The 27,247-nt window shown below is 47.8% G+C and overlaps 1 protein-coding gene across 5 annotated transcripts in view; it reads right to left on the bottom strand.

Annotated features, from left to right (window-relative positions):
- MVB12B (multivesicular body subunit 12B) overlaps window positions 1–27,247 on the bottom strand; it is a 213,123-nt gene that overhangs the window by 83,345 nt on the left and 102,531 nt on the right. For all 5 annotated transcript variants that reach the window (XM_082403347.1, XM_082403350.1, XM_082403349.1 and 2 more), the window contains one exon: window positions 22,295–22,389. In XM_082403347.1, coding sequence (XP_082259473.1) covers window positions 22,295–22,389 — 95 coding nt within the window. The remainder of the gene's footprint in view (window positions 1–22,294; window positions 22,390–27,247) is intronic.

Here is a 27,247-nt window from a genome sequence, read left to right as displayed (position 1 = left end):
CTCACCTTCCAAATTGATAAGGAGTTGGGAAAACAACAGCCAGTTGGTAAAGGCTTCAGGGAAAGCAAGGCTTAGGTGGAAGTGTAAATGGATTCAACCATTTTGGTGGGCAATCTGTCATTATGCATCAAAATGTTTAAAAATGCACACTTAACCTAAGGAACAAAGACTTATCTAAAGGAATGCTCACCAAAGTATAACTTTGAGAAGTGAAGACAAGAGAAGTATCCAGTCACAGAGGACTGGTTAGGAAAAGTGCACTGGATCCATGAGGAAGACTGTGCAAACGTTCAATTCGCCCTGAGGAAGGGTCTGGAAATGATGAGTAAAAAGGAGCGGGTCTCCAGATGGAGCGGACATTCTAAGGAATAAAAAGGAGCTGCTGATACGTTCAACAACGAATCTCAAAAACATTACACCGAGTGACAACAAAACTACACACTGTATGATTCCATTTATGGTACATGAAACACATGAGTGACTGCCAGGGACTTGGGGGGAGGTGCAGGAAATGACTGGAAACAGGAAAAAGAGAACCTTGGGGGGTAATGGAAAAATTCTGTATCTTACTTCTGGTGGTAGTTACATGACATTTATCATGTGATTTGACATTTGTCAAAATTCATTAACTGCACACATTATAGTTTTAATAAATACACAATAAAATTAAGGATGAATTTTATTGTATGTAAATTATACCTCAATAAATCTAACATAAAAACCCATAATGGATGGTTAGGTAGGAATATACTTTTATATATAAATATATATGATATATACTCTAAAATAATTGTTTCTCTGGATAACAGGATTATGAGTGATACTTATCTTCTTCCCTATGCTTTTATATATTTTCCAACTTTTCTACTTTTATAAATCAGAGAAGTTTGTGTCTATTTTGATAAAAAATATCAATGAACTGTTCTGTCTAGCAACAAACTTTTTCTTAGGTTCTTATAGGAACCGCTGAGTCCCACCAGCCCTGAGGCAGAACTTTCTGGAGCACCTCTGCTCCAGTCCCTGCAGGTGCCTGGCTCCCAACAGGTGCTCAGAAGGGGTGGTGGGAGGGCCGAGCAGCAAGAAGGACCACCTGGCTCAAGAGCTTCATTTTGCAGCTGGGAAAACTGAACCCCAGGCAAAGGAAGCGACTTCCTCAAGTTTGGAAGTGGTCAAAATGAGCCTTAAATCCCAGAAGGCGGTGCTATTTCCGCCACACTGGGACACCTGTGAAAATCCCTGAGCGAATCCCTAACCATCCCAGGAGAATTCAAGCTCCTGATGAGCTGAAGATAAGCAGCAGACACTCTAGGCCAATGTTTCCCACACTTCAGGAAACAGTATCTCATATGTCCCAGATTCACTTATTTTTTTCCAGTATTATTACTGACTTTATATTTTTCTTTACACCTGAAAACTCACTTAAAATTTTTTTAAATTAAAAAAATGTTATTTTATTTTTATCATTTTAAATTTAATTTTTCTGAACTACTTTTTAAAACTCAAAGTTACCATTCCTGGGTGTGTGTTCCCACTTCCCTGTGAGAGGCGGGAGGTCAGGGCCTCCTGGGGAGGAGGATGGCTGGACGCCTTGCCATGTCTGACCAGAGGCTTTCGGAGCCACTGGGTGTTTCTTCCAGGTCTCCTGCTCTTCCCCTCTACTCTGAGAACAGCATGTTGCAGATGGGAGCTGCTCCTTCATCCTGGGTCCCAGAAAGAGATGACATATGGAGATGACATATGGAGCATTAACCTGCAGTCACCAACTTGGAACTTGAGTGACATACAAAATGGTGGTATGGTAAGCCACTAAGGTTTGGGGGGTTGTTTGCTGACTGCAACATTACCCAGCAAAGACTGATTAATACACCTGCTTTAATCTTATTCTCAACAGTACTATCTGTTGAGGTGCTATTATGGTTGAAATAAAATAACTTTAAAGGCCATCCGCATCTCACACTCCCTCACGGGCATGCACCCCATCTTCTGGGAAACACTGCTACAGCCTGAGGAGGGAGTAGATGGGTACCAGAGGAGATGTAGATAAAGAAGCAGCTCTGAAGGGAGGAGACTCTAGGAATACACAGATAAAATTCAGAAAGCCCTGAATTTTCCCCTGTGAACTGTAAGCTGCACCATCAACTTCGTAATTCACTACGCTCATGTGTGTGTATAACTGTCTTAAGAGTACACATCAATTGTAAGACAGAGCCAATATTCAGAAATGTTAAAATATATAGGGAAAGTACATCTAAGATTCAAGGGATATTGGGAAGCATGGGGAAATCAGAGTCAAGGAGATGACTATATGGCCAGCTATTTCCCTAAGCAGTGAAGTGTCCTGGTTTAACCTTCCCACTCCTGATTCTTCTTAAAACAAAAACCACTCTGACCATCTAAATATAAAAGGTCCTTACCTACTCGACGACAATTATTTAGATACTCTGCATAATGGATACCATTTAGCTATCTAGAACTTTCACTCAGCTCTGTCATGTTCTAATCATTAATGGTCCAATTGCTTGGCTCAGGTAAATTACATTTGCATATGCAAATGATGTCTAAATACTCTGTACTATTAATGTTATCACTAATTACATAATAATAGTTACCAATTTCCACACGGATCAAACTTACAGTTTTGTAGCTGTTAGGGAAATTGTGCTTTGTAATTAAGATAATCCTCATTTCCAGATGCTAATTAACTATATAATAATTAGTCTCATTCACTAATGCAAATTAAGGATTTTCATCTTTATTGATAAAGGAGTTGCTTCTTATCAGTTAAGGAAAGATAGCCCTAGAAACCTTGCAGAGAAATACTTTTCCCCTCTAAAGGTTAAAAGGTAAATCCACTTTTATCAGTCTCATTTGAGAATGCAAATTAGGTCTGATTAATCAAGTCAAAGATAAATGTGCTAGTCAGATTTCAGGACAGAATGTATAGCTTACCGAGTTCATTTCTTTTCCCCTTATAAATACCCAGATAAACAGAGTCACAAGCAGAAGTCCTCCTAGCGGAAGTAATTCATCTATGGTCAGAGGAGAGCCGGGCGACACGTGTCCCTCCACTACGCTACCTTGTGTTCCCCCTTCAAGGATCAGGGCAGCGTCTCGAAGGACCTGTGTGCTCATGGATCAGCCATGGTGGGAACAGGCGAGAAGAGAGTTTTGGGAGTAAAAACAGAGGAAAATGGGAAAGCCACATTTGCTTGGATTATTAAGTTTTCTGTGCTCCAAACAGAATACAAACTGGCACCTCCCATCATGACTAATGAGGGCTGCCTCGGCGAGAACAGAAGGGCTGACAGCCAGCGAGGCCTAGTTGGCAGGTCCCAGACCAGGCCTCGCCACATTCATCATCCGCTAAACCAATCCACCAATTCTGCACCACCATTTGTCATTAATTATGCTAATCAGCACACCATTACTCTCTGATGACACTGTAGCTGTTATTAGCTAGTTATGGCTTTTCAGAAGCACAACTTATTGTGCACGCAGGGGCTGTGCATGCATTAGCCTACAGGGAAGAAACGTCCAATTATGAAAAGAAGAAATTTGCTATTATCTTTTTATAACAAACCAATTTAGTAATTAGAAAAGTCTCTGAACTCATAGGTTCTTTTTTTTTTCTTCCCCTAAAATAACTGAAAGCCCCCCCCCCCCGCCACCCGCAAAAAAAAAGTGCTTTTCAACATTTCTCTGAAAGAAAAGGAAATACCAATAGAGACTTTTTTGCAACACGTCTAGAAGTGGGGCCTGGGGAACGACTGTGCACAAGCGCGGGGCACACAGGGACTCCTGGTGAGCTGGGTTTTTCTTTCCAATTCTGAATTTGCAGGACCACTTGATTACGTATATTTCAGTCACTGGGAATGCCTACGAAAGCACACCCATGCGACCTTTTACAGTTCACTTATGGCAGATTGAAGCTGTTCACGTAACGCTGCCAGGCTGTGCACACCTTACCTGGCAGATGCTTCCAGGAGAAGCACAGCAACAGCCCCCTTTAACCCTCCCGTGCCCCAGCGATAACGCCAAGGGCGTCGATGCCACTCAGATGACCTTGGAGACAGACGATCCGGCCAAATTAGCACATGTCCTGTGCACGGTGTGGGACTGTGCTCAGGGCTGGCAGAAGGAGGGAGTCGTCTGGGTCAGCAGTCAGACCAAGTCAGGGGAGACCGTTTTCCAAAACTTAAGGCTCCACAGAGGGTCTGCCCTGACCCTGCGTGTCAGCAGGGCTAACCTGTGGGCTCTTGTGCAAACCAGGTTCTAAGCCCAAATTGTTGTGTTCAGGCTGGAGTCGTTACCATTAGTTTTAGAAGCTTAGTCTGTATTAAGAGCTCATTAATATCATCAGAGTAAATGGGCCTATTAAAACATCTTTAAGCAATATCTGAACATAAATCTCCCTAAACTATATTTAATGACTGTACTTAAGATACATTATATGCAAGTCTTAATGAGACATTAGATAGCATTTTGAAGATTAAAATTAGAGAACCCATATAAAGTCTGTCCACTTAATGTAGCCTTAAGCTGTACTGATGAAAGCATTACTACCAAATTATTACTGTGTTAGAACAAATATTTTTAATCATGTCTGATTTATGCATTTTCTTTTTCATATAATTTTCACAAAATACATTTTGAGTTTACAAAAGAGGGCATGCAAAAGGTTTGAAGTGTTTGAAGTACTCTGGAGGTACAGCGAATACAGAATTTAGTTAGTACTGCTTATTGAAAGTGCTCTGGGCTCCGAATCACATTTCTTTACGTTTGGTTTAATTAGTCATTCCAGTTCTACAGGCGGCCAAATATATTTACCTTACCATTTAACTTCTTTCACGACTAGACTAGATACAAAGTATCTAGCCCACAATTAACTATTAAGAATTAAGCCTACAAATACACAGTACTTACAATAGCATATTAGGATATGTATGTCCACTGAGCATTTTTATTTGCTATAGCAAAAAAAAAAAAAAAAAAAAAGAGGGAAACGACCTCAAAATCCAGAGAAGACTTGTTCAAAAAAAAACAAAACCAATCAACAATGAAACACTACCCAGCCATTAAGAAGAATAAATAGACCTGTACCCTTCGACATGGAAAAGAGCTCTATTATTTAGCCAAAACCAGCAAGCCATAGAAAAATATGTATGTATATATGTGATTCACTTCATGTATTTTTCTTAAAAGAACAAGTATAGGGCTTCCCTGGTGGCGCAGTGGTTGAGAATCTGCCTGCTAATGCAGGGGACACGGGTTCGAGCCCTGGTCTGGGAAGATCCCACATGCCGCGGAGCAACTAGGCCCGTGAGCCACAATTACTGAGCCTGCGCGTCTGGAGCCTGTGCTCCGCAACAAGAGAGGCCGCGACAGTGAGAGGCCCGCGCACTGCGATGAAGAGTGGACCCCGCTTGCCACAACTAGAGAAAGCCCTCGCACAGAAACGAAGATCCAACACAGCCATAAATAAAAAAAATTTAAAAAAAAGGCTTTCTCTCTATTTCACTGTCTTTAAAAAAAAAACAAAGTAGACCTTAACCAAAAATATTTTGAAGACTAGAATACAGTACAATCTACACAACACTGGCAGTGGTAACATCTGGGCATCTAACTGAATCTGTTTTCCTGGGCCCTCTGGAGAGCCCACGCTCCCAGACAGCACCCCTGCCCTGCACCGTGTGCTCCCACCCTCAGCAGACAGCTGGACAGACGTCCTCTGACCTCTGAGGTCTGCAACCTTCTGTTTGTCTGTTTCCCTTGAGCCTGTCACGGAGGCATCAGTGAAGTCCTGCTTCTACTCCGGGGCCCTCGCTGTGAACAGCAATCAGTGTTGCTAGTAGAAGGATATTTTTTTTAAAAAGTTTGATTCCCCCAGGGCTAAGGGAATTGAACCTTTTAAACAGATCCAAATCCACCTCAAGTCTGTTCAAACAAGGAAGCATTCTCAAGGCCTGCGGGAGGACGGCGGCGGGTGTGAGGTGCTGACGCACAGAACTGAACTAACTACCCAGAGCAAGCGGTCAGGCCACAGAAAGACCTGTGGGTCTCCCTGTGTGAGGGATTCTACTCTATCTGAAATAGAAATGTATATCCCGAGTCTATAAAAATCCTGATAAGATGTACTACCCAGCGGCCTCTTGAAAACAAGTCAAACTTCAGATTATATACATTAGAAATGCTTTTCTTCTTTATGTACTGTACTTAAAATACTATGCACCCGAACAGGATTCTTCATGCAACAGAAAAATCTATCCCCTTCCCCCTGCTCTTGGGAGGAGTTCTCCCAAAGGAAGGAAACTGCAACTACCCCCGCATCAAGGTAAGAGCCTTATAATCCCATTTTGGGGTGCATATGTTGAGTCCATCATATCCCACTACCAGCTGAATTGTAGAGAGAATGTTATCTGAGAACCTGGACACGGATAAGCCTAGATTAATGTCACCCGGTAGCGCGCACAGCCTGGACTTGGATCTGACACCAGCGCAAGATGCTTTGCAAAAATGGACGCTATAGAAAACGTTAGAGATGAATTATCATTGGAGCTTTTTAGACTTTTTTTTTTGATACTTTATACCAAAGTATAACCACCTTTTATATATGCTATTCAATTATGAAAGACTTCTGGGATTATGTAAATCAAGACAAGTCAACTGGTGACACCTCTCTTAATAGAATGAGATTATCTAGCCTTTTTTTTTTTTTTTCCTTCACAGAAGAAGAAAGTAGCACAATTTAAACACTCTGGTCATTAAAAGAAGACCCCTCCTCTAGCATGTAAAATCTGTAGCAACAAGCCTATTTCCATTTGCTTCTCCCAGATATTCTCTCCCCAAAAGGAACTACTACATAGTACAATTTTGCATTTTTAACTGTATGAATTAGGCATTCTTCATAAATAACAGCTATGCTCTATACACAGAAGCTCCTTTTTATTAGGGACACAGTAATGAACAATGAGCAATGTGCTCTATTATTCTTTGTCAAATCACAAAATGCTACATTAGAACAACTGTGCTGGTCAATGTAATATAGTAGATTAAATTCAACTTCTGTGGAAAAACCACTGTAAAGCAGTATGATAAGAAGGCTATAAAAAATTTAATTTTACTCCAAACTCCATCACAAAAAAAATGGTGTGAAAAGTAATTTTGCATAATCAGTACACGCCATCTGGAACAATTAACCGAGTTCTATAGAACTATGAGGATCAGTCATATCTGCTTATTAAAGATCAGAAATTATACAAGTAATAAATCCTTGAAAAAACTAAGCGTACTCCCGCCTGTCAACGCTATTTTAACTTCAAATACTGAAGAACGCCTGATAAGGCTGAAAAGAAGAGATTAATATATGCAAATTACATCCAGCATTTAAAATCCCCACAACTGTCTCCGGTTTTCTGTCCCTTATTGCTGGCTTTATGTTTTATTCATACACCAACTCACCTGTCACTTCATAAGCTATAATATTATGGGGGTATTATTAAACAGCATAAAGCCGTGCTTTAATTGGAAAGCTTCATTGCATTTTCCAATTATTTGGAGTAAATTAAAAGCAGATGCACATAGTTTAATAAGGAGTCTAATATCAGTTCCGGGAAATCAAAATTCATTGTCATTACTAGGCCGTGATAGTTTTGCAAACTGTACTCAATTTCAGAGGTTTTCAAAAGAAAATCTGTCTATGCAATCTGTTAATTGTCATTCGGTTAATAACTGTTTAAATATCCCAACTACACAGCAGCTTCCTATTAAAAAAAAATTAAACTATGGGGTTTATGCAAGCAAACAAATCCTGCAAGCCACTCCCGGGCTGGGCTGGGTTTTTCAGACTTGCCAGTTCCCCATAAAACAACGGAGGCCCGGAGACACCCACCCACACGGCAGCTTCCCGGGACGGGAGGACAAAGAACAGTGGTTCCGTACTCTGAGCACCAGGGACTGCAGCACGATCAGACAGCTCTCGGTGGGAAAGGGCAGAAGCTGTGTTATAAATTGTGCTTCCAGAGGTCTGCGCTACTCAGCAAAAAATTAGCTTCCAAAGTTTTAATTGGTCCACCTAAAATAAATCCTTTTAATGAGTGAATTAACGGATTCAGGATGCAAACATGGGCAAATCAAAGAAGGCAAACGTCGTGAGCAATTTGTTTTTAAAAAATTGACCCCTGAAGGGCCATCCCTTACTGGTTCATGACCCGGGAGTGGAGTGTCCCCAAGGCCCTGCAGGGGCTGCCACGGTGCCTACAAGTGGAATGAACTGCCAGACAAAGGACTATATTCCAAGCGGTTATGGATTTAAAGAATGAAATCTTAAAGGTTACTCTTCCTGAAGAATCTTGCTCACAGCTGTAGTAATAGTAGAACTCCGCAGCTACAAGTTGCATACACACAAATATGTGTAGCTAAAGCATTTACAAATGAAAAGTCACAGGAATACTCCAACTAGTACACGTAACCTTTTCATTTTTATACCAAGTGACAGACTTTTTCAAATCCTAGGTGTGTAAATTATAATAGGACAAGCAGTAACTGACTTTTAAACTCCACCCACTGCGAGGGCTACAATTAATCTGTTTTTAGCATAAGAACTGCTGCTCTGCAAAGTTCATAACTTGTAGGCTCTTTTCCCCAATCCAATTAAAACCTAGGAGTCTTTCTAAAAGGTAACAGCACAGAATTTATTCTTCACCTCCCGGTTCAAAGGGCATAAAGGCTAACAACCCAATCATTCAAGGGCAAGCCCCCCCAGACCAGAGAGTATACCAAATGCTTGAACATGAGAGAGCCTTTTGGCAAAACAACCAGAAACTATGCTCAAAGATGAAGATAAAAGCAATTCTTGTGCAGTGATCCAAAAAATAGCATCTCTCTCTCTTTTTTTCCAAAATTACCTGTTTTAATAAAGTAGACACACTGTGCCAACTGAACCATTTAATTATCTGCAAAAATGATGAATCAAAACAATAGTTTGCAAAAATAAATGACTAACCTCTGATTAAAATGTCTGTCCTCATTAAATCCAAATAAAAGGTACAGTATCTTTTTAAAAAAATGTAGTCTGAAGAAAGGAGCAGTCCCTTAGCATCGAAAGATACCCTGGCTTCCTCCCCTAAGATGGGGACATCTAAGAAAGTTGTTTAAACTATTCTCCCAAACCCCAAGAAAGATCGTCTTCAGTGCATGGTGTGTCCTGTGGCTGCCGAGCCAGCCCTCGGCACAAGCCCTGGAGCCGGGACCCAGCCTGGCAGCAGCTCTGGAGCGCGGGGAAGCCTTCACGGTGTGCTCGGTGGGTGGTGTGACTCTCATGGACCCTGAAACCAAAGCCCTGGCTCACAGTTATGTAAGGACTCTGGCTCAAGGGTCCTGGGATGACAGGGGCAGGAAAGAAAGAGCCACAAACCAAAAGGCAAAGAAGAAAGAAGTCACAGTGTTTAGAGGGCTGAGCACGGATATGCTCCTTTCTCAGTCGGAGCTGATCTGATGAGAAGGGAAGGGGAAAATTGGAGGCTCATTTAAATGTTGAGATGTTCTCTTTTAAATTGTTTTACCCAGTAACAAACTGACATCTCAAGCAATTACCAATTTCTGAGCTAGGATGGGGGGTTGGTCTTATATGACACCAAGAAGTCCCCTGAACTGGGCAGGGTCCCTCCAGGTGTGAGTTGTGAGTTCCCCTCTGGCCCTGCCTAGTGGACCAGCTGCCCCTCCTGACTGTATTTTAGGCGGGGTGGAGGTGGGGGTCTTACTGCAGGTGACTAAGACCAGCGCTCCCTGGAACGACAGTGTCTGTGACAGTCATTCAGCTGCCATCTCTGCGGGGCCCGCTCAGTACAAGGCACTTCACATCCATTATCCCTAATCCTCAAGATTCAGAAGAGGAGACGAGTGAAATGTTACACAAACTGTCCAAAGTCACGCAGCTGGGAAGGGCGGATACAAAGGGTGGATTTCAAGAAGCAATTCAACGACAAATATCACCGAGCGCCTCCCGCGGGCCGGGCCCTGCCTGGACACACACCAGTGAATGAGGCTCGTGGTCCTAACCTCCTGGGACGGACCCTGGACTCCAGCAGAGAACTGAGCACTGAACCAGACATTGTAACCAAAGACAGGTCGCCCTTATTAGAACTGGGAAACCAGTCAGACGGCCAAAGTTTATAAGCAACACGAATAGCCAAGAGGCTTATGGCCAAAGAAGCTGCCCACGTTGGGCCTATAAAAGGTCCAACCACCTTTGGCAGAAGAAGGGTGAGTGGGGGCTGTGTAATTCATGAGCCAAAGGACCCTCTGACAGGAGTGACACTGGCATTTTGTTAGCATAGGGCATATTTAAGGTAAACACAGGAGGCAATGGAACAGAAAGATGGGTGAGTTTATTGCCTCCAGGCAGGAAGCGATTAAGTCCTTCTAAGTGTGTCACCAGGAGCGATGCTTGGGGCCGACGAGGCACGCTTTCCTTTCTCCTTCAAAATTATGAATGTTGCCTCGCCAGTGGATCATGAGATCGTTCACACTGTAAAACAAGCCAGGCGCGAGAAACTGCGCTCTAACAAAGGATCTCAAGCTTGGAGGAGAGTTCTGCATCACTCACCATCTCAGAGACAATCAAAACACAAATCTGAGGAGTAAGGAGCCTCGTCCTCCGGGGTATGTGATAAATACATCCCATCCAAACCCTGGGCTGGAGCAGTGAAGATTGTGTTTTTAAACATAAAAGGTTAAGACCACCACCGGCCATTTATAAAAAGAGGGAAAAAAGCATTGGGTATTCAGGACACAAACATCAAATGCACAGCAACGGATGGATTCAGGTATTCTGTCCAGAGGAAAGGTGGCTTCACTGCTACAAAACAGATCAGAATGTCTTTTGTCCTAATGTTAGCAGTTAAATGCATTCGTCCTGACATCCTGTGTGACGGACAGAGGATAACTCCTGATCTCATCACCGAATTCAGTGCAGCCATCCAACCTCTCCCCGAGTTCTGCCGACGCCCACATCTTTACTCACTAAGCCTTCAGGAGTTTAAAGACGCTCACCTGGAAGCTGATGCCCTGTGACTACTGTCGTAAGTCAGCCAGGCTGGAGCCTGGGAGCCGGGCCCACGTGGGAGCAGGAGAACCTAGGCAGTGGGGGCAGCAGGACGGGAGCTGGGAACAGGAGCTCAGGAGAGGGTCGCACAGGGTCTGGAATGGCTCCGTAACCTCAGCAGAGGCTGGCACCTTAGGAGGCCCAATCTAGAGAATGAAGCTTCAAAGCGGATGGCACTGAGGTGACTGTCAGTTCAAATAAGAGCCCTATTGTGGGCAGGGTCCAGAAAGCTGGGACAGGGGAAGAAGACGCCTACAGTTCAGTCCCAAGATGTGAAATGGTGTGTTTGTGCTGCCCACTGCCACCACAGGGCTGATGGAAGGCCACAGCAAGGGGACATCCAGATGCCCAGAGCTCCACACCCCACCCTAGCCCCCGACAAAGGTCTCCGTCTCCGACACAAGACCAGCAGTAGGCTTGTCTACTGATGGAGAGGAGGTTCCTTGAAGCATCTGGAGTATTCCCTTTCCTGGTTGGGAAAGAATCTGAGAAGGGGCGGGAGGGAGGGGCTGTGGAATAACTACAATCATAATCAACACATCTATAGCACCTTCCATGTACCAGGCACGGTTCTAATCTTCACTACAAACCACTGTCATTCCCATTTAACAGACAAGGAAACTGAGGCCCAGAAAGGTGAAGCCGCTTGCCTAAGGTCACTCAGCTTTCAGTGAGGGGCTGTGTGCTCACCTCTTCACTGTTCTGCCCAGCAACGGCCAACAGGAGTCACACCACTCCTGGCACTGCCCTGCGGACTTGGGGGTCACTGCCAGTCAAGCATCAAAGCCCTCACTCTGATGCGGTCCCAGAGATGAGGGGCCAGGGATCATCTGAGATTGAAACAACACTGAGACCTAATAAACCATGAGCCACTCTGGGTGTGTGTGTCCTTCCAACTTCAGTTGACAAGGCAGGGAAATGGTCCACAGCCAGAAGGAGCGTCCTTCATGTAGGGGCTGGGAGCTTAGGGTCTGGATGGGCTTGAATCTCAGCCCTCCCGCTTACTGGCAGTGTAACTGTGGGTAAATCACTCTCTCAAACCTCAGTTTCTCCACCTGTAAAATAAAGATACTTATTTTATGAGGCTCGAAACAAGGCTTGAACATAGGAACTCAGCAACACGGGCAGCTGTGCTGTATCTGTAAAATAGAGATAGTAGTAGTAATAGGACAAATCCTAAAGGTTTTCTGTAAGGTTTTCTTGGTAAGGATTTGTTGGGATTAAATAACAAAATGCATGGAAAGGGCTTACTACAGAGTCTTGTACACAGTAAGTGCTAGAAGAAGGCTAGGTATTATTAAAATAAATTAATGCAATCCATTTTAATAAAAGCAAAAACAACTTCAGCTCCCTAAACGTGTTTAAAGAATTTTCCTTAATTATATCATTTTCCCCTCTCAGCTGATAGTCTATTATTGCGACATAGGGATAGACAGAGATAGAAAAAGAAACAAAGGGCTAATCTGATATAAGCTGCTCCTAGGCAGGAGTGTTTGGTAAACCTGACGACTTCATTCGCCCCAGAGAAAACCTCTTAAGAAGTGCTAAGAGCAGATGAGGAGCTGGGATTAAGCGTCTTCCCTCTGTTTTCAGCATTTCCCTGGCTAGGCCTTCAGAAAGGACCACAATCATGCTGCCTGCCAGGAAGGGAATTACGATGGGGAAATGGAGGCATATTTCTGCTTAAAAACTAGACAAAGAAGGTAAACACGCAGGGAGAAAGGTGTCAGAAAGTTGGTTTTTCTCTAAATTGTCCGTGTCTGGGAACTTTATAGTCAAGACAGCGTTTGGATGGAATTTCTCTGAAGTCTGGAGTCAATAAGTACACATTTGCTAGTAACACCTCAGGTATCCCAACCCGAAAAACACACAGGCTCCTTCCCACACAACCCCAGCCCTGGGAGGTGGGTGTTACCACCGCTACCTTAGATACTAGACAACGGTTGACACAGAGGAAACTTCCAAAAAATATTAGCTGAACTACTGTTACATTTGAATTACTGATGTTGTTATTGCAATTACTGATGTCGAGAGACGTGGGCATTTAGATCCAGAAACGCTCGGCGCCGAGCCTGGCATCACTGGGCTGGTCAGCAGGAGAGGCTGGGCCTGCACCCGGCTCTTCCGGCTCCTGCCCTGGCTCTTCCCGCTGCCTCTCAGCTGCCTCTCTGGAGGATTTAAGAGGGGGACGTGGCCCATTAAACCAACGCCGCCTACACTCTGCCGTGCCTAAAAACCGAAGAGAGGCTAAAGGCACGGCAGGGGGGTGGCCACCTTTTAAGAGCACTGAAGTATCTGTCACCTAATAATATTTTTATTTTTCACGATGACGAAACTGGAAAAAGTCGTAACTTTCTCCTGCCGGTGGAGCACAGGAAGAGCAGAAATGAAAGCCTGGCGCGGAAGGCAGCCAGCCCACCAGCACTTTTCCTCCAAAAACAGCAAAGTCACATTAGAAGATTTCATGGAAGTCTCCAGCTCACTCTGCCAAGCGCGTCTTTCCTTCCCGCCCTCAAGCCAGCATCCTGTCACCTTCCCGAGAAGGGCTCATGGGCTGCCTGCCACGGAAAGCAGCCAACGCCTAAGTGACGATGCGTGACAGTGGGTCTCGGTTTCCAGGGGATGCCAAGCCGAGCCCTGCCAGAGCCTCTACTGCAAACTTCTCTGGCCTGAGGAAGATGTTTTCGCCGAGCACTCAGAGCACTCTGACTGCTGAGAAGTAATCTTACAAATAAGATCATATAAGGGAGCACGGGGCTAAGAAGATGCGCCAGTGTGTCCTGAGTGATAATTCTCATCAAACCTTTGAGAGGCTCCTACTCTGACCACAGCCCTGCAGGGGAGGCGAGGATGGAGGGAAGTGACATTCCCGCATTGCTTCCTGATTTACAACATACTCGTCCATATGCTGGATCCTCACAAGAATCCTGGGAAGACAGTGGGCGGTTACTGCATTATCTTCCAGGGGTGAATAACTAGTGTTGAGTGACTTGCCCAGGGTAACATAACGCAGGGCCCTTGCACAGCTCCAGCCAGGAACCATTCGCACGCGTTGTGCGGTGCGGCCATTCACAGTGGCTCTGCGTGATGGCCACACGTGCTTCTGACCCCAAACGCCCCGTCAGTCACATGCTGAACCTTCTTCCACATGCTTCCCTCGAAGAGGGAACACGGCGCCTGGCACATGGCAGCGCTATCTGCTGAATGAACAGGGAAGTAAACAGTCGTTCTGGTCTCTTTGCCTTTAATTACAACCTCATGGATTCAAAAAGGATTGGAGACAGCCTCCATCGTCTCTTCTGAACACAGCCTCTGCTGCCTCAGAATGCTCCCAGGTGAAATCGCTCTAACACAAAGCAGTGTGGGAGGAGACCAGCGGCCCCGACTGGAAGGGACGCAGACAAGCTTCATGAAGAGGTAGTGTAGGAGCAGGCCTTCAAGGATGGGTCAACAGAGAAAAGGAGAAGAGATGGTGGGGCCACCTGGGCCATGGGACTGGCAGGGGCAGATGCACAGAAAGACACAAACGTGAGGACACAGGGAGCGACCCCGGCTGCTGGGCACAGAGGAAGGGACACCAGACAGGTGGAGACTGGCCACCGACAGCCCCAACGCCGGGCAGGTGAAGTATGGAAAGAATGCAAGGTCTGATCTGAGAGGCTGTGCTTTGGGGACATGAGTCTGCCACCTCGGCAACTGGACTGAGGATTGGATAAGCCAGGTCCAGCAAGTGCGAGGCACCAACACCTGGTACCTGCCGGGCCCGAGCCCAGCCAGCCCCGTAAGCGGGGACACAGGAGAACACCAGAGGACCACGCCTGATGCTCAGGTCCAGAAGATGCGCCGGGGGGACTGGACATGGCTCCGGACCTCATCTGTCGTAAGATGACCCAGAGCCCAGCCAAGGGGTTTCAGGGTCTCTCTCCGCAAAATCCTAGCAGAGGCACTTGCAGAGCGGAGCACCTCGAGTTCCCAAGCGCCCTGCGTGTCTGCCCGCACACACCGTTCATTAACTTCAGTGACCACAGTGGCTGTATGAAAGCACGTCCAATTAGCCAGGCCTACATGAATATTTGCACTCTTAAATCTTTTGCATTTCGAAAGGGTTAAAGCTTATTATTAGCATATAATTTACAGTCCTTTCTCCCAGGAAAGGAATAATGCACAGTAAATGCCACATTCATTTTAATAATACATGTTACAGTCTGTGCCCAACATCTGCACAAAGGTAAAGGAGACAGATTTTTTTTGACGTGTCCCACTCTGCCATCTAAACACAGGCTTTTTGTTTCTTAAGTGACGGAAGGTTTAATCAAGAAAGCAGGCAATTCATCAATCGAAACAAGGCAGCGTGTGAGCGCCTGACAGCACACACATGGTTGTGTACAGAGCAAACCTGGCCACCTGTCACCCGCACCTTTACGTCAGGATGTACAGATACACTATGCAATAAAGTGCCCACCCGCTCCCATTCATTTCTGCTTTTTCTTATCCTGTTTTCCTTTGTTGTCAGGGCAGGAATAGATGGATAGACAAGGGACGCAATGGCTGTTAGACGGGATGATAAAAATTTATATGTCTTTAAAATGACTTATTTCCTCCTTGATTTGAGCACCGTTATTGTAAATATTTTTTCACTTCATTGAGGAATTTTCCCCATATGCTATAATCTGGGGCTGCATCAAACTGATGTTCCTCCCTCGGATCCCTGCCTCCCTCCCACGTGCTCACCCCCCACCTCTCCAACCAGTCCTAGGTGAGTCTGAAAATCCTCATTGGAGGATAAAGGAAAGCAGGGGTCTGAAGTTCAAGGCCACAAAAGCTGCTTGAACATGTCCATTAATGACATAGAGGCCACAGGGGTACCTGCGAATGCAGGGGGCGATTCACATTACTACGGGGCTCCCACTAGAAGCTGGCAGCCCTTCCTCTCCTTTGAGGTTGTCAACCCAATCGCAGGCTGACACTCACCCACATGCATGGGAAAAGGAGAAACACACACACACACACACACCCCACACACGCAAACTCTGCAGCATAAACGTGACATGTGGAACAGCTATCTGTTAGAACACCTTACACAGAAAAGAACAGCATTTCTCACACACCCTATTGTTTTAGCCCTTTGGTCTTCATTTTCTGACCCGGCAGTGCTTTATGATCATTACAGTATTAAGTTTATTTCCGATATTCCAGGTGGGATTTTTTTTTTTCCTAATTAAAAGATAGAAATAATGTAATCACCAGAAATGAAAGGAAAATATGTTTGCAGTTGTTTGGTATGCTGCAGATGAGTTTTTAAATGATCACACTGTGAAATATACAGATTTTCTTTCATAATAAGATGAAGAGCTGATGGCAGAAATTTTATCCAGTTGGATGAAATATATAAATCATGAATTTCATAATACTGATAATTAAATGTCCATCTTCCAATTTAAATGAGGACTAGATTAAAACTGCATGGAGAAGGCTGATATTCAGAAATCATTAATTATTTTTAATTGCTTTGCGCTTTCCCGGTCTGATGTCAGAGTCACACGGCTCATACGGGGTTCTGTGTTTCAGATAAAATTCTCCTTCTCTCTGCACGAGTGTCGTGGCTAAACTGCTGGCCGATGGACTCAGGCTTGTCCACTCTCACATGCTTCCTGATGTCAAACATCTTGAAAAGAGACTGGTTTTTAAGAGGCAACAGCTGTGCAGGGCCATAAGCTGGCTTTCCCAGCAATCAAAAAAAAAAAGCAAAAACAAAAACAGAAACAAAAAAACCCTGAAAAACACAGAAAAGCTAAAGGCAAGGTGACCACAGCCCCTGTCTGCCGGGTCGGTTCCAGGCTCTGGCTTTGTCCGGATGCAACTCTGTGCCCCTTTCACTCTCAAAAGGGACGAAGTAGAAAATAAAGCACGTGGTCAGCCTGGTGCTGACGGACAGATGAAGATGTCAGGCGCTAAAAGGTGCTTCCCCGCACCACGAGGCCTCAGCGCATTTCTGCACGTGGCTCATCCTGAAACTGTGGGCTGAGCTGGAGATTTCTGGTTTTATTACATGCTGGTTTTTTTTCTTTTTAAATTTATTTATTTGTTTATGGCTGTGTTGGGTCTTCGTTTCTGTGCGAGGGCTTTCTCTAGTTGCGGCGAGCGGGGGCCACTCTTCATCGCGGTGCGCGGACCTCTCACTGTCGCGGCCTCTCTTGCTGCGGAGCACAGGCTCTAGAGCGCAGGCTCAGTAACTGTGGCTCACGGGCCCAGCTGCTCCGCGGCATGTGGGATCTTCCCAGACCAGGGCTCGAACCCATGTCCCCTGCATTGGCAGGCAGATTCTCAACCACTGTGCCACCAGGGAAGCCCTACATGCTGGTTTTAATATGCATCTGCTTTACTGTACTAATTTATACGACTGTGTCAATTTTTTTCAAAACGGAGAAAAACAAGTTCTTTGGTAAAAATTCTTTACATGGAGCTATAAATCAGTTTATAACCACCACAAAAGCAAAAGACTCTTACAGCGTAGTGTCCCATACCTACTGTCACCTGTTCCTTAAGTAAAACCTGCCACGTGGCTGACAAGACATTCCTAGGTTGGAAAAAGCAATCCTGGTGCCTCTGGGCTGAGCTGCTTGTTACAGGGACCCTCGGCACAGGTGGCCCTCAGGTTGGACAGGACGTCGGGGAACTCCTCTTTCCTGACGTCCCCCGAGGTCCCCAGCCTCTAAGGCACATGACGCCCAGCACAAGAACATTTCTTAAGAAACATCTCACTCAACTTCCAAACACTTTAGGGGTTTAAACATGAGTGGATCTGCCTCACATGGCCATACAGTCTGTCCTTATCAAACTCACGGAAAAGCGGCTGTTCTGCTGTTCCCAGCACCTTACAGGGCCCTCTGTACAAAGAAAAATTCATAAAAGGAATAGTCAGGCTCTCCTCGAACAACCAGCTTATTTTTAGGTTGTCCGTAAGGAAACTGTTGACTCAGAACCAAATCCAGAATCTCCGCTTCATGCAAAGCCTCACCCACAGCTGCCCCCTACTTTGCTATCCTGTATTTTCATTCACTCTTACTTTTTCCCTTTCGTTTTCACTTTGTTACATGCATTTTTGCAGCTACCTTAAATCTTTCTGGAATAGGTGGAAGAGAAATGAGCACACGGTCAGACACCTAAACATCTAAAAAAATTATAAGGAAAAAAAAAGGGAGGATACCATCATCTGGGACTAAAGTAGAAGATGTTCAGGAGAGAGAAGATATTCTTTAAAAGAAAACTAACAGCCACTAAAAGTTCTGACAAGGAAACTTAGGAACTGGGGCTTTGGGACAGAATGTAGAGAAATCAACATGGCCCTGCAGCAAGTCCTCCCAGGAGAAGATCTTAAGGGCATGTAACTGAGGGAGACACACCAGTAAGAACATCGCCAGGAAAGCATGAGCCCATGAGCTGCCATTTATCACAAGTAAGGACAATTTAAGAAGTGGTTTGCCAACCCTACTATATGCAGGTTACAGAGTGAGACAAACCAGGTACCCACTATTTTATTTCATCTCCTCTTTCAAGGAAAACCATCCTCAAACCCTAAGGAGTGAATAACATGGTGATGGGGAATTTGAGGGGTAAGAAAGGTGAGGGGACGGCTGGAGCAGCCTGGTGCTTTCAAGCTCAGTCGGTGTCTGGAGGGCCACCGGGCGCAAAGGATAAGTCAGTGGTCTCTGAGGAACATCAGTGGACTGGAGGTTCCAGGGGACTGAACAACAGAAAAAAAATCACGTCCTCAAAAAGGGATAATAAGATAGTTATTGATCTGTGGCTTGGAAGTGATATCCACTAGAATTTGCAAGCATATTACGAGTCAGAAGACTAGAGAGCACTCAGAAAAGACGGCAATCGCTGGGATCAGCAAGGCTTCCCAAGAGCGTGCCAAGTTAACACCGGTCCTCTATTTTTTCTTCTTACGAGAGCAATATGTGCTATCACAGAAAAATGAGACACCGCAAAGAAACAAAAAGAAGAGCAGTAAAATCCAGTGAAAACCACTCTAAACACCTTGGCATGTACCTTCCCGGACCTTTAGATATATTTTTTAAAATGAGATCACACTGCACGTCCTGGCTGTCACTTAACAGCATTCATGCACATCTTTTTATCTAAATCAGAACTGTTCCTGATGCTTGAAAAGTTAAGGCCACTGTATAGATGTTTCATAATTTAACCACTTGCCTTTATTTTAGACATTTACGATATCCACCCCCCACCCCTTTTTGGGGTATTATATTTTAAAAAAGCAGCAGTGCTCGCCCTTGTGGATAAATCTTTTTTGCACATCTGTATTTTCCAAAGGAAATTCCTGGAAGAGGAAGTGTGCGGATCAAAGGTGTGGTTCATGGCCATTGTGATGAGGGTACAAGATGGCAGAGAAGGGAATAAGGTGCTCAGGATTTCAGCACGATGTTCCTCACCCCAATTCTGTGGGCAAGAGAGAACTACCCACTGGCTGGACAGTGCAGAACAGTTGGCATGCAATGCTGACGGGACGAGTGGTACCCCAGGTGGCTGGATGGATATGAAGATACAGCAAGACAGCCCCGCTGAACACGGGAGCACCATGCAGAGATGGGCTGGGCTGCTCAGAGATGGTGGCCCAGACACTGCAGGGTTGGAGCAGCAAATCAGGACGATCACCTGCCCCAGAGGTCAGAGGGTACTCCCAGGCAAGGCAGACACTAGGCTAAATGCTTTCCTTCCTCCCCCCCTTCCTTCCACAGCCATTTCACGAGCACCTCTGTGTGCTGGGGACAGAGCTACATGCTGTGTCCACCGGTCTCTCAGCAGCTCTGAGCAGTGTCTCTCCCTCTGCAGGCAGGACAGAGATGAACTGTCTCAGTGAAAGGTACAGGAGGAATATATTAACAGGTATGCCCTTGGGAAAACATTTAAAAGTACTTATTACTTTAATAACCATACGTACAAATTAAATGTGGGCTGCTCTTCAAACTTCTAATTACATTGTTTGGAAACTTACTTATCTTAGGAAGGGACCGCAAGCAAGGGGCGCAGTAATCAAATGGTTTCAGGAACGAACCAGAGCAGACCAGGAGTTCGCACCAAAGGCTCAGTGCCTGATGTCCGCAGCGAACGTGTGCCAGAGCTGGTTCGGGAGGAGAACAGTTTGGTGATTCGTTCCACTACCAGCAGAGCGCCAGACATCATGGCTTTGGGCACTGTGCACGGGCTGGGGGCTGGGGCACACGTTGCCTTGCCTGTTTTTGGAGTGAACCACTGAAACCTTAACTTCGCAATACCAAACTGAGACATGCCACTCAGTGCCAAATACTGTCGGAACGGGGGGCGGGGGGGGGGGCGGTCTCTGCTCCCTTCTAGCCAGAAGGGCTCGCGGGCAGGCTGCCGCTGGGCAGGCTTCCCAGCTGCACCACGGCTGCGCAGTGCTGAGTTTGCAGGCCTCATGGAGCCCGCGGGTCCCGCCTGGCAGCATCACGACAAAGCAGTCGTGGACCCTGGCGGGGCAATGTGGTGCTGCCACCACCGAGGAGGCCCGAGCTGCCTGCTGCCCTGGGCCACAGCCTCAACTACCTCTGTCTGGAAGATAAAATCCAATTGACTGCCACTTACGTAAATGTAACAGGGAGTTTCTGAATGGCTTCCCCTGCGTCTTGAGGCTGTTACCTCGGTACTGCTAAACTAACAGCTGAAATGAACCCAGACAACACCTCATCAAAGCCGCGGGGCGAGGAAGCAGTGGCCCAGAGGCAGACAGGAACACTCCTGCCAAACCAGAGGAGATTTCACTCTGTGGGCCCTTCTCTGCAGAAACGTCAACAGCTGGGAAAGCCATCAGAGAATCCAGGTAAGGTGGGGGCAGCCGAACCCCGTGGCTGGAAGAAGATTTGCAAGCTGGAGGGGAAAAAAGTCACCTGCTTTGACTGAGCTTTCCTTATGTGCATTCGGAACGGGCCGCCCTGCTGGATTTCACAGACCTATTCTGCACCACTCTGCCACTAGGCATCTGGGGAAATATTCAGCTTTTCTACAAAATAGGTCATCTTTCCACACTTATTATGCTCCTTGTCGACTCTGCTGAAATAGCCAGCGCACAAAAGAAATTCTCCCTGGAGATGCTTCTCTTAAACAACACCTTCCTGCTGCCCTGGGGAGCTTGGCTCCTGGAGAAAAGCCAGGATGAGGGCTTTGAGAACGTCCCTGTCCTTCCCCTTCCCCTTCCCCAGCAGGAGCGCCACCCAGAAACGGAACAACTGGCCTTTGCTTATACTTCCAAACCTATTAGGGAGTGATCATAACAAGAAAAACTAATACTGACACGAATTATACCATTGTTCTATTTCATCTATTTAGTAACCCGAAGTTGCAATTTTTAGAAAAAGATTACCTTTCAAATAACCGATTCATTATGGTACATGAATGAATGCCATGTTCCCGTGTTCAAAACGTCACTCACCATTAAGGGTATGTGCTGGTAAGTGGCACCGATTTGCCATTTCCCCCTTATATACAAACGCCCCCCAACTGGAAGCCCTGTATAACCAGAGTCAAGTTTGTGGGTCTCCTCAGCTCTTAGCAAGTCACCTGCCCTGCCAGGCACCTAATGAATCTCAATTCTGTAATAAGGCTTGTAAGTTTTTTGAAAAAGGAAACTAGGACTGACGAAGTTCCTGCCAAGGTAACACTATCCATTTCAAGGCCGAGTTCAGAAATCACAGACTCATACGATGGGGCTGGGGGTGGGGGAGGCGCCAGCGCACCCGCTGGTCACAGACCTGGCTTTGAGAAATGAGAGACGAGGACAGACGTGGATACGGAGGGCAGGCGGCACCAGGCCTCAGGTCTGCGGGGTCCCCAGTCCCCGCGGGGAACCTGCCCTGGATCTGGCAGGTGAACGATGTGGTGACTATTCTCTGGAAACCTCCCTTCAAGCTTGTGAAAGCCACGCATTGTTTTTCATCATTAGTTTCAAAACATGCTGAGTATCTGCCCCTTCACTAAGCGTTACGGCGACACAGAGGAAAGGGAAGGCCTGGTCCCTGCAGGGAACGGGCCCCCTGCAGGGGTAAAAAGAGAGGCAAGACACACAGATGCCATTAGCAGCCAGAAAACACGTAGCGGGAGGCGGCGCCTGGGACACAGACGCACTAGCTGGCCCTTCGCAGCGGCCCCACGTACCTGAGATGGCATACAGACTGGAGTGCTGGTACTCGTAGTCAGCCCGAGCGCTGTTCCTGCCTCGGAAGGTAGCAGGGAGCGTGAGGGAGATGTGCCTGAGAAAGACAGAGGAGAAAAAGGAGGTTACAGGGTGCACGGAGCAGTCCCCACGGCTCAGAAAGCACAGGCGCCACCGACAGCCCACAGCACACAGAGCACGGGAAGCGGGCAGTCCTGGGGACCTCCGCCTTCTCAAGCAGGACTTGAGCTGCCCCACCAGCTCGAGTCCCCCTAGGAACTCAGAAGTTTCCAGACATCAGTGGCTACCTTTTTCCATATGGCGAAGGACATCCAAGAGGAAGAAAGGGTTTCCCAAGCCTTAAGTGATGTGGCAGGTGCTCCGAGGAAGTGGGTGATTGAATCCTGACCTCTACCCACTGGGCAAAGTGCACCAGTGGGACCAGGACACTCAGCTCTGAGCACAGGACTTGGTTTGTCCTGTTGTCTTGGTCCCATTACCCACCCAGTGGCTTCCACGCCTGTCCCGCGGGGCTGTGGAGGGTGACAGCCCAGGAAGCACTTTGTGAACGAAGGCGTCAGGTGTTATTACCATGTGTGTCCAGGAAACGAATGCCCACTGAGAACCACAATGGCACGTTCCCCTGAACTGCTGTGTCCGCGTGTCCCCCTCAGGTGGGAGCACACAGTAGGTGCTCAGAAAGTACCTTCCATCGACCCAGCTCGTCTTTTATGGCGCAGGTGTTGGCCATTAAGGCTCACGATGCCCACACATAAGCAGGTATTCGATCAAAACACATAATCCGCTTGTTGTGGTCATCAGCTGCCTTTAGCCAATGCCAAGAAGAAAGGTTACAATAATAGGAAAACCATTTAAAACCCAACAGGTTTGGGGGACAAAAGCAACACAATTACCTCTTCGTGGTGTGACTGGGGGTTGGTTTGAAGTAGCTCAGTAGCCTGAGCTCTGGTCACACACGGTCATTTCTAAAACGGAAGAGGGGTGGGTAATGATCCCGTAAAGAAAGCTTACGTTCTACGTGCTGCCCTTTCCATACAACAAACGCGTGACCTCCCAGAATGACTCTGGGCAGGGCCTGTTCCCACAGGCCCCGGAGGAGCAAACATCTCTGCCACCGGCCGGCCAGCTGGACCAGGGAGTGGGGCCTTGCTGAGCGTGAGTCCTGTGTCCACGGCTCAATCCTGATGAACTGAGGATGCAGAGGTGAGCTACCCCCTGCAAGGAGCTCTCAGGCTGGGGGGACAACGGGGCAGGAACAAGCCACTGTGCAACAGGACACGTGCTCGGAGGAGAATTAAAAACCCCCGTGCTGGGCTTCCCTGGTGGCGCAGTGGTTGAGAATCTGCCTGCTAATGCAGGGGACACGGGTTCGAGCCCTGGTCTGGGAAGATCCCACATGCCACGGAGCAGCTGGGCCCGTGAGCCACAACTACTGAGCCTGCGCGTCTGGAGCCTGTGCCCCGCAACGGGAGGGGCCGCGATAGTGAAAGGCCCGCGCACCGCGATGAAGAGCGGTCCCCGCACCGCGATGAAGAGTGGCCCCCGCTTGCCGCAACTAGAGAAAGCCCTCGCACGAACCGAAGACCCAATACAGCCAAAAAATAAATAAATAAATAAATAAAATAAAAGTAGCTATAAAAAAAAAAAAAACACAAACAAACAAACAAAAAAAAACCCCCGTGCTGAGTGAGCACGAAAGCAGGCGGGCGGGGCTTCCGGGGACACGGCCTCAGAGGAGGTTGCCGGTCTTACAGGAGGAGACGGGAGCGACGGCAGTCAGGGAGCGCTGACTCTGCTGCAGGGTTAGGCTGCCTGTGGGAGACAAAGCCGGGGCCAGACCGAGAGGACACCAAACGCCACACCAAGGGCTCATCCACTTGGACGGAGGTTCTCACACTCCGTTCCGCCCGTCCCAGCACAGAGGCAGGCACTACCGCTAACCATACAGATTCGCAGTCCCAGCTCCGGGGAGTCTGGTTCCGTGGGCCTTGGGTGCAGCCCAGAAATCTCTCGGACAAGCCCCAGCAGTGCCTCTGAAGACAGGCCGCGTCCGGGAACCCTGGGAGGGGGAGGAGCAGCTGCAGAGCGTTTTTACGCAGTTGATCGATGCCTCTGACCACAGCACTTAGTCAATGAAGCTGAGCAAACAGAAGAATGAGTTACTGACTGTGGTTGTGGGTGAGCAGCGCTAAGATGGTGACAGGCGACCCTGCAGGGAGGGCTCGCCCTGAGCTGGGCCCCGGGGTCTACAGATCCCAGGGTTCTCTCGTGGTCCCGCACGTCGCCCCCGCAAGGCAGGCAAAGGGCCCGGTGCAAAACCATGGGGGGGCCTGTCAAATATCATTAAGAATTTCAAGATGGCGACAGCGGAGCGTTAAACCAAGCGCGGGGCCCTCCTGAGCACGGGGCCCCGTGCGATGCACTGGCCGCACACACGAGAAGCTGGCCGGGGGCAGATGTTGGCACTGCACCTGCTGTACGCCGAGGGCTTTTCCACGAGCCGGGAAAGAACCCACACCCCGAGACTGCTGTGCCCCGAGAGCCCTAAGAAGGTGCATCCCACCTAACTGAGGACACGGAACATCTGCACGGTGCGACAGCCACTCCAGGAAGCTCGCAGAGGAGGTGGCGTGTTGGCTGAACCTCGGACGACAGGTGCACCTGGGTGACTGCACAGAGGGCCTCCTCCTTGGATGAGAAGACAGGGTCAGCCCAGCCATTCAGCTGTCAGAGATGGCTGAGCAAGCCCTGCCCCACATCAACCCAGATGGCGGGGGAGGGGGGGACCTGGGGCGGCAGGACAGGCAGGATCGCTGCTTTTGCAGAGCTCACGCTGCAGCAGGGGACACAAACACGTCCATGAAGTTACAGGAGCAGCGGCTGACGCAGGGCAAGCAGGAAGGCTCTCCACTCCCCCGAGGAAGTGCTGTTCCGGTGGGGAACTGGGGATGGGCAGGGGTGGAGGGGTGAGGCAGGCAGGGGCTCTGGGGCATCTCCTAAGCAGCAGGAGGTCTGGCTGAGGAGGAAGGAGGCCGGGGTGGTCAGGGCCTGAAGGCTAGGGAGAGGGTAGGGGACCAGGCTGAAGAGAGCTTCGGGGCCACGGCACCCAGGACCCCACACAAGCTCTGACTTTATCCTAAAGGGTTTTTAAGCAGAGAAGTGACGAGATCCAATTTACAATTTTAAAAGATGACCTGCTTGCGGCAAAGTGAGGGAAAAAACTGAGATGCCACGGTAGCTGGGAACAGAGCAGCCAATCACGATGAGGACTGTCATGGAACTGCAAGCAATTATGCGGCACCTACTGCGTGCAGACTCAACAGTTCCTGTCAATACCACCTGCTGTGACCATCTAAATGCACAGTTTTGGGGTAATTCTACAGCCCACGGAACTTAAGAAGTGTACGCTAGAGAATCAAGCCGCCCGGCTCCTTAGCTGCCCTGTCCACAGGGACCTCCTGGCCGAACCTGCCTGCCTTTCTGGGGCAACGGGTTTTGCCTGGCTGACCCCACTCTGCAACTCCTCCTCCCCTGGCCTCGTTCCTTCTGTCTCGCAGCAGCCCCTCCTGGCTCCTCCTCCAACCTCGTGAGGGTTGCTGTCGGCAAGGGTTCTGGTTTAGTGTGTTCTCTCACTCCACACACTTTCCCTGGGCAACCTAACCCACATCTGTACCCTGGTTTTAGCCGTCCTCACACACCAGCCCACCTCTCCAGACTCTCGTCACTGCTTACCCCTCCCTCCACCAGGAAGAGTGAAAGTCTTGTACATCTCTGAATCTGCCACGGTTTTTCCCGCCTCAGCCTGATTCTTTAGCCACCCCACTCCCTCCTCCTAGAATCCCCATTTCCTCCTTCCCTCCTCCTCAAACTCCCGTTCGTCCTTCAAGACTCCATTCATCCTCATTTGGTAAAACCCTTGCTGGGCTTGTCCCAGGCTAGACTGGGTGTCTGTGCGTCCTCTCTCACTCCAGTTATCCCAAGACACCTTCTCAAGAGCAGGACCAGATCAGATCAAGTTGGTACCCCATTTTCCAGGACAATTTCTTCCCCAGAGTAGACAATCACTGAACAAATGGCCGTTGAACAAATCGAGTGTTGAACCTACGGCATTAAAACCCCTGGATCTTTTCAAACATGAACTGCTGTTGCCTCTACCACTGCATTTTCCCCTGTGTGTTTGCTGAGTTAGACTCAGGGGGTCTCTGGGAAACCCATGACACCACACATCCCACTCCCCTCTGCTACGGAGGAAAACAGGTATGACGTAAGAAGTCAGTGGTGGCAGCAACCAGGAATTTACAAGGGGAAAAAAAAGAAAAAGTTTCTGATCACATATGATAGACAATGTGGGGCTGATGTGGTAAATGGGAAATTAAAAGAGAATTCAAGTTGCAGGCCTGACTCTTTTACAGACCAATTGTTCAATAGGAATCCATCAAATTGAAATCAGGTTGCCAAAAACTCCAGCTCTGGTGGCTGACGGTGAGGGGGACGGGGCAGCATTAAGACCAGACAGTGGGACGGCCCCCGGCCAGAGAGGGCCGTAGGAAGAGGAGTCCCTGCACCACAAATAGCTGCTGCTTTTGCATTTTCACTTCTATTGTTCCTGGACATAGGGAGGAAGGGACGTGGGGACAGGAGAACGAAAAGGCACACCGAGGCCTCCCGTTAATGAGAGTGGACAGTTTGGGCCGAGGAGACAGATCACCTGTGGTTAAATCAAACGAAAAAGTCCCCCGCTGAAGGAGAAGTGGCCCAGGGGCGCTCAACCTCCTATCAGCCTGAAAGTGAGGACGGACACGAACGGCCCTGCAGTCAGCCGAGCCTCAGAGCGAAATGAGATTCTAATTCCTCGGCATCTGGTGGGGACCCACCTGCCAGGTGCTGGGCTGGGTTCCTTCACGTATGTCACCTTGCCTAATCCTCTCAGCAAC

This window comes from Balaenoptera borealis (genome assembly GCF_965194805.1).
Source record: "Balaenoptera borealis genome assembly, chromosome: 8".
Lineage (NCBI taxonomy): Eukaryota > Metazoa > Chordata > Mammalia > Artiodactyla > Balaenopteridae > Balaenoptera > Balaenoptera borealis.
Note: the sequence above shows the minus strand (reverse complement) of the source record. Positions and strands in the feature narration are given on the sequence as shown.